General features: G+C 41.0%; 1 protein-coding gene across 1 annotated transcript; it reads right to left on the bottom strand.

Moving 5' to 3' along the window:
• Window positions 1-5,938: 5,938 nt before the first annotated feature.
• Window positions 5,939-9,526, bottom strand: LOC136505948 (vesicle-associated protein 3-1-like). The gene is made up of 7 exons (XM_066501079.1): window positions 9,388-9,526; window positions 9,073-9,296; window positions 8,767-8,795; window positions 8,239-8,443; window positions 8,017-8,140; window positions 6,792-6,959; window positions 5,939-6,662 (listed from the first exon to the last, which is right to left on the bottom strand). The coding sequence occupies exons 5-7, from the start codon at window positions 8,101-8,103 to the stop codon at window positions 6,261-6,263; spliced, it is 657 nt and encodes a 218-aa protein (XP_066357176.1). The 5' UTR covers window positions 8,104-8,140; window positions 8,239-8,443; window positions 8,767-8,795; window positions 9,073-9,296; window positions 9,388-9,526; the 3' UTR covers window positions 5,939-6,260.
• Window positions 9,527-9,727: the final 201 nt, after the last annotated feature.

Genomic DNA, 9,727 nt, shown 5'->3' with positions numbered 1-9,727 from the left:
ATCTTGTGTTTAAAATTTAAACAGTTAACGACAATTAAACGACATCATAAATTTGTTCAATAATCCATCGTTTACACTGTGGATACGTAGGGGAAAAGATACGTTGTATTAATTTTCATTGGAGATAAACCGAATGGATTAATGGACAGCTGTAATTTCTTCAAATGCACCCAGAAGGACCAAAACTCGCCTCCCAAGGATTAGTATAGTAGAGTTGATTATCGATGAGGCTTTGATTAAAGAGTCATGACGGTGATACCATGTGATTAAGCCCAAAAAATGGATATTCCTGTATCAAACGTTTTTGCAGGCTTCTTGCCTTCTTGTAAGGTAGTGTTTAGTTGGCAAATTTTTTGGCGAAATGGTACTGTAGCACTTTCGTTGTTATTTGGCAATTAGTGTCCAATCATAGTCTAATTAGGCTTAAAAGATTCGTCTCGTGAATTTCGTCTAAACTGTGTAATTAGTTTTATTTTTTATTTATATTTAATGCTTCATGCATGCGTCCAAAAATTCGATGTGACAAAGAATCTTGAAAAATTTTACAAAATAAAGTGCAACTAAACAGGCCCTAAGTATAAAACAATTGGGACAACGTAAAGCAGCTCACGCGCCCTTTCTTGTGTCACAACTTTCAATATGATATGATAAACAGGTAAAGGCAAAACAGGAACTAAAATTTAAAGCTGCCAAATTATTATTAAAGTAAACAAACAGAGAACTCAGACCTAGAGGACCTTTTTCTATTCTTAGGCTGGGAAATAATCTGCCACCTAATCTAACCATGCACATGGCCTCTGAAGCACGCCCTTTCAAGGAATAACTGGTGGGAACAATCAGCCTCGTTTGAATAGCAATAGTACTATTGAGAGTTTTTTTTTCTTGGAGCCGAACAGGGGCAGTTGCTCTGCCATTTCATTATAGAAGAAAGCAGCTGTAGTATTTATAGGATTTCATAGGGAAGCACTAAACGCTAAAAAAGGAAAAATAACTGTACTAGAATCACAACAAAGAATTGAGAGGGCTATTGAGAGTTGCATGTTGTGTCAGCATTGAGCTCCAGTGCTAAGATTTTACTAACTGTACCATGATCACTATTAACAGATAAAATGTTGATGCTTAAAGATCAGAAGATGTATACCTACTTTAATAATGTAGTGGTTGGGACAGATTGATAGGGAATTTATTGCACCATAACAGCGGCTTTGCCGCCTTACCTTAAAAGCCAGCTTATTCGGCTTCTTTTTTCAGCCGGAACCGTATTTTTCTCTCGTAATATTTCAGCTTTGGCTTGTTTTTTCAGCCAATTTCAGTTAAGCGAACGGGACTTCAACTTCAGTTGCAACTCCCTCTCTCGCATGATACATAGAGCTGGAGTTTCTATTTTTGCAACAAAATCAAGTATATACACCACCGGGCTTGACTCATTTTTGTTAACAAACTACAAATAACATTGGAAATGTTGGGGCTTAAACGATATTTCAGTAGAAGATCAAATGCTATGAAGCACTTCTATTGCTGTATAGTCTTGCCATAAAAACCCCTCAAGAAAACATACTTGAATACTATGAACGTAAGAGGGCAAAAAGTGATCATGATTGATTTATGAGTCGTACGAGAGAAACCAAGTTTCATACGCTTCTTCAATCAAGAATAAATCACTCTAAAAGAAAGTCAAGAATACACCACTAAGTCCAATATTGAAATAATCTAACCATAAAACAACATATGATGCTTGCTTCCTCAAGAAAACCTACTTAAATATTATGTAACAGAGAGAAAAGATTGTTACCATGCTTTAACTATGAACTGTGAGCAGGTTGTTTGGAAGTTTGAAACGCTGAGCAAAAACTTCTCTGCGTTAACTGAAGAAAAAAAAATTATAGCAATTCTTGGAACTAGGAACTATCAGCAGGTTGGGTGAGAATTCTTCAGAGGTACAGATCAAGACTGAAGCAAGATCTCTTTGTTCTGGAGCAAAATCTGAAACTGAACTATGTGATGTTGAAGGTCTGAGGCATGAGGGTGACCGATACCGTAATTCACAATGCAAGCAACATGTGAGGAAATATAAACAAACTGAAGGCATGGTGCTCAACTGCTCATCTCATCTCTGGGTTAGTAGAAAAAAGGGGAGGGACCATATGCTGTAGTCACGAATTCAGTACTGGTCCATTCCCTGATTATGATGATTAATGGAAGCCATAACTACAGGCTAAGCCGCACATCGTCTCAACAGGAAGGCAGACGAACCTGATGTTTCGGAGCCTCACATCGTCTTGAACTGGGGCCTGGGGGAGTGTCGTGATCGGGAGTTACTGACCGTTACCAACGAGGTGAGAGGGTCCGAAGCATACGTCAGGAAGGATATGGGGCCAGTTCAGAAGAAAAAAAAAACAAGCGAGTAGTGGCCGCCAGCACCGAGACCGAGGAGATCGACGTCGCCGCCGGCGCCGGTTCGTCGGCCGCCTCGGTGCCATCAGCCGTCGTCCTCGTCCACGACCACAAGCGCGGCTGCTGTCTAATGGCCTAGTGGGCCTAGGCCCTATTGATTTGGCCCACGGCAGTGGTCGTGGGCTGAAGGCATTGTGCCTCGTACGGCCTTTGGTTTTAACCTTTTTACTCGGACTGCTCACAGGTCTAGGAATATTTTATTTTGCCTGGTGCTGATAATTGGGGATTGGATAGAATACATTTCGGTTAATTGAATTATGTAGTTTCCTCTCGCAACTTTTATGTGATCTTCATATTTCACTCTGACCCAGCTCACACAGTGACACGGGTAATTTCACGGGAATGGCCACAAATGAGAGACATGGGAGACCATCAGACCAATGCATGGAAAAGGGTAATTTGCATATGAAAAAAAGTTCATTTTGCATCCCCTAACTATCGTGAAAGTCAGATTTTCCTCCCTCAACTCTAAAACCAGATATAGTTCCTCCCGCCTCTCTCAAAACCGATCACTTAGCCTCCATGGCGGTTTCCATTGGTGCGTTTTCTTTTTTTCTTTTATGTTTATTTTGGCTGGATCTTTGGAAAATCATAGCAAATCATAAAAAAAACATAAAATGGAAAATTCAATTGTGTTGGATTCCACCTGAGTATATCTACACAGTGAACATATGATATGGTATGTTTTAGTACAAAAATTTTGTTGTAACTTTGTATTTATGTTTTTTATAAGTAATTCATAGCTGTTGTTTCTCTGATCCAATTGTGGTCAGATTTTTATGATGGCCTAATTAGCTGGAGTAAAATTTTAATGCTCATTGAATAAAGCATGATTGAGTTATAGATTTATCTAGGTTTATGTTTGTTAAATAGTTTTTAAATGAAATTAAACATATAACTCAGTCATACATTATCCAATGAGTATGGATTTTTTTTAGACTCCACATGAGTAGATCTACACAATAAATATATGATATGGTATGTTTTAGTACAAAGTTTTTGCTACAGCTTTAGATCTATGCTTTTCTGTAATTAATTCATAGCTCCAGTTTCTTTGGTCCAATTATGGTGAAGTTTTTATGGTGGGCTAATCATTGAATTATTGAGATATAGCAAAAATTTCATGCTCATTGGATCATGCATGACTGAGTATAGTTTTATCTATATAAACCTAGATAAATTAATGGATAAATCTCTAACTTAGTCATATATGATCCAATGAGAATGAAATTTTTTCTACATCTCAAGCATGCAATGATTAATCCACCATAAAAGTTTCACCATAATTGGATAAGAGAAACTGCAGCTATGAATTAATTATATAAAATATAGATTTAAGGTTATAGTAAAAAATTTGTACTAAAGCATATCATATCATATGTTCACTGTGTAGATCTACTCACGTGGAGTACAACGCAATTGAAATTTGTATTTTATGATTTTTCTATAATTTATTATGATTTTTCAAAGAATCAACCAAAATAAACATAAAAGAAAAAGAAAAAACCACCCACGGAAAGAGCCATGGAGGTAAAGTAGTCGGTTTTGAGAGACGAGGGAGGAACTATGTTTGGTTTTAGAGTTGAGGGAGAAAAAGTTGACTGTTCACGATAGTTGAGGGGAGGCAAAATAGACTTTTTCCTTTGCATATTTATTCATGGATTGGGGTCAATGGTGGCACCCCGATGCCCGATAAGAGCTCGTTGAGGTCCCGTTTGTTTCCCGGTCACAGCACGCCACACTGAGCTGTGGTGGCGCCTAACTCGCGATGGCAAAAATGGACCCCAGAACTATGGCGGGATTTTACATTGAAGAAAGCTATGGCTGTCGCAGCTATTTAATGAACCAAGCAGCAGCCTTTTGCAGTGTAATGTGCCGCATGTTTGGTATGGCAACCGATGGCGAGGAGCCAAACGCCCTCTGAGACTCAAACATAGTTTTATTTATTTATTGTGCATGATTTTGCAGTTTTGAGTACCAGCATTATAGATGTGTTTGGTTTGTTTTCTAGATAAACCTGGCCAGCAAAACTAAGACAGGCCAGCTCTAGCTAGCTTTAGCTAATACAAGCAGCACATGTTTGGTTCTTTGTACTGGCTAAGCCACCTCTTCCTTCACCTGGCAATTTTACCTCACTTTAGTCGATGGGCATGGTAGACGAGCACCTCGACGACCATGGCAGCAGGCCACCACGCCACACCCTTGGCGCACGAGTCGACAGCCACGCCGCCTGCGACGACACCTTCGCCCACGACACCTCCGTAGCACAAGGAAGAAGAATATAGGGGAGCTCGAGCCAAACCACATGCGAGCACCCCCACTGTCCCCACTGTCCGCCATGGAAGGCACCTGGCGGCCTGCGCGAGTGGTGGAGAAGAGCTCGATTTGGAGGCGGGGAAGCTCGATTGGTAGGCGAGAAGTTCGATTCGGCGGTGGGGAAAGTCGATTCGGGGAAGCTCGATTCGGACGCCAGGAGACTCAATTTGGGCTCCGGCGAGCTAGAGAAGAAGGCCGGTGGAAGTCGTGCTTGCCGGCTTGCTAGTGCTCGTGCTTGCCGGTGTGCTCGTGCTCGTGCTTGCCAGCGTTCGCGTGAAGGCCGGCGTGCTTGTGCTTGCCGGCTTGCCGCCGTTGCTCGTCTGCTGCTAGTGCTTGCCGGCGTGCTCGTGCTTGCCGGCGGCGGTCGCGTGCTCCTGCGTGCTCGTGAAGGCCAGCGTGCTCGTGCTTGCCGGCAGAGGCTCCTGCATGCTCGCATGCGTGCTTGCTGGTGGAGGTCGCGGAGGGGGATCCAGTGGTTGCCGGTGGAGGTCGCGTGCTTGCCGATGGAGGTCACGTGCCTGCTCGCGTGCCTGCCGGTGGAGGTCGCAGAGAAGAAGGTGCAGCAGACTCCGCTCGGTGGTGAGACGACACCGATGGGGTGTGTAGCCAAGCCTCTTCCCCACTTTATATCTTCGTGGAGCTTGGAGCCATTCAAACACGAAGAAGTTGTATTGCGTAAACCTAGCTACCCTTAAACCACCTAACCAAACACACTCTATATATTTAAAGAAAAGGTAATAACACCGCTTGTGTCATGAGTTGCCTTTATTAGGAAGTGACTACACTGCATCCCTGAAAAAGCCAGAACGGGTCATCACATTCACTGGACGCAAAAAAAATGGCTAGAGAAAGCCCGTTCGCTTAGTCGTAAACGATCGTAAATTTTCAGTCAGAACAGTATTTTTCTATCACACCAAACCAGCCAGCAATAAATAATCCACGATCATATATATATACTCCTTAAACATTGCAAGAATCAAGCAAGTTGAGGAATCAATTGAGGCTTTACTTAGCTGCTCTTCTAGCCACCCTAATCCACGTGTGTCAAGTGAATTTTGATTAAAAATTTACTAACACGTGGGTTAAGTTGGATACAAGCACAGTCAAAACAAGCTCTGATGTGGTCAGATAAATTATAAACGTTCCTCCTTCCAATGGACTTAAGATATGATTAATGGGCCGGATATATAAAATGTCGAAACTGTTCTCCTTAATAATACTTCGTCTAGCTGTTGCCTTACAATATCCATTTTATTTATGGTGATAAATGTTCGGGGATGAAAAGAAAACAAACAAACATACTTGGACATGAAACAAGAAGCACAAGCTAAACCTGCAAGCACGCTCTGCATACCCATTAGATACAGTATAAATTGTATGTAGGCCCCTTGCGACGCAAAGTAGAGGAAACTATAAGCAAATCTCCAATCTGATAATAAATGTGCTCGCAAGATGCCTTTGCACGCAAATTTTGGGGGTTCTTCCGGTAATTACTGCGTGCCCAAAATGGCCGTCACACTCACCTTATCAACGACTTTATCCTCCTCTTCATCGAACATGTCTTCGCTTATATCTGCGGCTGTGACGCCCTCGTCCACTGTAGTACTCAGAACAGTGAACTTATCCTTCTTCCGGTGTGTAATTACAGTTCCAGGTTTCTTCTCCTGCGCCTGCAACGTTATGGTGACACTATGCATGGATCTTGGTGGAACAACTTCTTTGTCTGGTTGCGTTCTGTATGCTAATAAGCCTGTTGTTCCGATCATGAACGCAATGTAATGATCTGTATCGTTGGTCAACTGAATTGAGCGTGATTGTTGTCTGTTAAGCTCAATGGGAAAATGAAGCTCCAGCGGCTCGATTCCAAGCATGTCATCCGAGCAAGAATTTATCTGCGCCAGAAACGGAGGAGAGCGGATTATATTACCATGGGATACATATTCCATATGTGGTAGTTTTGCAGGCTTGTCAAATAGAAGGCTTAAAAGCCTCTTGAGATCGATGGGTGGACGCAAGCTTACCGAGTCAGATGCGAGAAGTTCACTTGTTATATCCATAATATTTGGCCTTTGTATTGGATTCTTGTCCGTGCACCTTAATGCCAACTCGAGGCATTTAGTGACTTCGTGGTACCAAAGTGGTGTATACCTCGCCGATTTATTCCACCGGTGCCTCCATCTTCTAAGCACCTTTCACACGACAAAGGCGAAATAGAAGCCCAAGTATTATGTGGATACATACAGTGTGCAAATGCTCAAATGCACATCTGACCTATTTAACGTAAACTGCAATTTTTCGGGTGAAAAAAAAACAGGTAACTGGGGCTCTGTACGTTTTCACATCTAGTACTTTCAAAGATGAACTTGAAACCTGCACTTGAAGGACATATTAACTACACTATCCGTCCCAAAATAAACGCATATCTCGCTTCTCGAGAAGTCAAACATTTCTAAGTTCGGTCAAATATATACAAAAATATACTTATATTTATGATATATAATAATTATCATTAGATTAAATGTGGAATATACTTTCGTAAAAAACTCTTATTTGAAAATACAAATATAGATACTATTTTTTATATATATTTCTAGTAAAAAATTTGACTTCTCGAAAAGTGAGATGTGTATTTATTTTGAGACGGAGCGAGTATCTTATACCCTTTGTTTCACGGTTTTTAGTCAGTACACTTGCTGTTTTCGCAAACAGTAGTATTTGAATTCATGGGTGTATGGAAAATTGCAGCATGTAGCTCCTCAGAGCACCCGTAGTGTATCGAACCAGCCCTATTCCTAAAGTATGATGTGACTCCATCTAGTAAATAAGCCACAATGTATCGTACCCACTCTGGATCTATAGGAGCAGCAATGGCAAGAGAGACAAGAGAGAGTGCATGATTTCTTTATTTCAAGGAGCCGGGTTCGATAGATGGGAGCAAGTTCTCCATCGACTCGAGCTCACAGTGTATAGAAGCCGGTACTATCGTTGCATTTATTGTATAGAACCGGCTACGGTCCGCCCACTGCGGACACTCTCAGTCCGCTGTGGAAGCTACCAACAGAAATTTTCCTTGTTCAATTCCACATTTTACCCATGTTTCACACAACCTCTGAGAAGAAAGGTCCATTAAGAACTGGATGCGCTGGACATAATTCTAAAGCATGGAAACGGATGACCCAAGATGGATTTTTTTCGTAATTATAAAAAAGGTGTATTTTCTGTGCAATGGTAAGATAAATCACTTACATTGTTTATACTGGGCCTCTTCTTACTTCCTGTCACTATCTTTATGATTATGACACCAAGACTATAAATGTTGGACCTAGCTGACATTTTGCCATGATCTAGATATTCCGGAGCATAATATCCTCTGCATGAAAACATCCATGCATGATAGCAGAAGGAAAAATCAGAGAAAGTAAATGTCATAAAACACAAAAGTACAGCTTACTAATGTGCGCAGCTCACCATGCCCCAATGCCTTCTGATTTGTCAGCAAGTCTTGAAAGTCCAAAATCTGCAATCTTTGGTACCATGTCATCGCCAATTAGTATATTCGAAGGTTTGAGATCCATGTGAATAATACGGTTTCCCTGGTGAAGATACTTCAAACCCTCGCAAATTCCCAAAATAATTCGATATCGTATATGCCATTCATGTCCTCGTAGCTCATCTGTACAGCAAAAGAACAAATAAATAGTAGGAGGACTAAGGAAGCACGTAACTCGAAAGTGTATATGGCATAGCCCCGTTCGCTTCGCTAAAAAAACAAGCCGAATCACTGTTCCGGCTGATTTGTTGTGAGAGAAAAACACTATTCTGACTAAAAAAACAAGCTGAAAAAGACGGATTATAAGAGAAGCGAGCAGAGCCAGAAAAGGTTGGGTCATTCTGATCTGTACAGTCAGCCCCTTATATATAATTAAGAACTGACATAAAAGAAAATGAGGGGAAATATAAGAGCAAGAAACAAAGGAACCCAATGTATCATCGTACCAGTAAGGTGTTGCTCAAGGCTTCCATTACTAAGCCCTCATTTAGTTGATGCCAGAATCGGCGCCGCCGTAGCGCCTGTAGCTACAGTAGCTACTGTAGCATTTCGTTTGTATTTGGTAATAATTGTCCAAACGTTGACTAATTAGGCTTAAAACGTTCGTCTCGCAAAGTACAACCAAACTGTGCAATTAGTTTTTGATTTCGTCAACATTTAATACTCAATGCATGTACCACAAGTTTGATGTGATGGAAAATCTTCTTTTTGCATAGTGCCAAAGTTTGGATTTAGGATGAACTAAACAGGGCCTAACATATTCGAAACAGAGCAATCTTTCCCGATGCTCTGCCATAACTAGTTTTCGTTCAAATTTCAAAATTCGTCCTACAGTATCAAAACAATAACCTAGAAACCGTAAAACATTTGGGTGTTTAACCAACATCATGAATTCAACCTCCCGGTAAATCATCCTTTCTTCGATTGTGTGGCTCTCAAGCCTCTTAACAGCAATAATCCTGTTGCCGAGGATCCCCTGCAGTTTAATTGCTTAACAGCACTTAGATAGAGTTTGGACATGCAGTAAGAAAATTTGAAGCACAGATCAAACCAAGACTAAAGTTTACCTTGTAGACCTTCCCACATCGACCGCTACCAACCATTCTCTCATAAGAGAAATTTTGCGTGATATACTTTAGAAGTGATGAGGGAAGACAATCTGGCATATGGCTTCCGTCAAGCATGCGCTCCAGGACTTCCATTGCTCTGTAGGATATTGAAATTAAAGAAGGGAATAAGTAGTAAGAATCTATTGATATATAAACGTAAATGAAGTAGATTTTCTGTTATCACTAGTTCACTACTCCCTCCGTCGTAAAATATAGTGTATTGTGACTTCTAAAATTTATACTGAAATATAACGCATTTTATATAACGACAATGCCTAGTTTTGGCAAAGTTTGTTAA

Source organism: Miscanthus floridulus, chromosome 14 (assembly GCF_019320115.1).
Source record: "Miscanthus floridulus cultivar M001 chromosome 14, ASM1932011v1, whole genome shotgun sequence".
In the NCBI taxonomy this organism is placed as follows: Eukaryota; Viridiplantae; Streptophyta; class Magnoliopsida; order Poales; family Poaceae; genus Miscanthus; species Miscanthus floridulus.
Note: the sequence above shows the minus strand (reverse complement) of the source record. Positions and strands in the feature narration are given on the sequence as shown.

What these genes read in the sequence shown, in the direction of transcription:
- LOC136505948 (XM_066501079.1), bottom strand. Translation starts at nt 8,103, where the DNA reads ATGTCAGCTAGGTCCAACATTTATAGTCTTGGTGTCATAATCATAAAG. An exon ending in AGAGGCCCAGTATAAACAAT is followed by an intron (nt 6,960 to 8,016) that starts GTAAGTGATTTA and finishes GTCGTGTGAAAG; the next exon opens with GTGCTTAGAAGATGGAGGCA. An exon ending in AACTTCTCGCATCTGACTCG is followed by an intron (nt 6,663 to 6,791) that starts GTAAGCTTGCGT and finishes TTTCTGGCGCAG; the next exon opens with ATAAATTCTTGCTCGGATGA.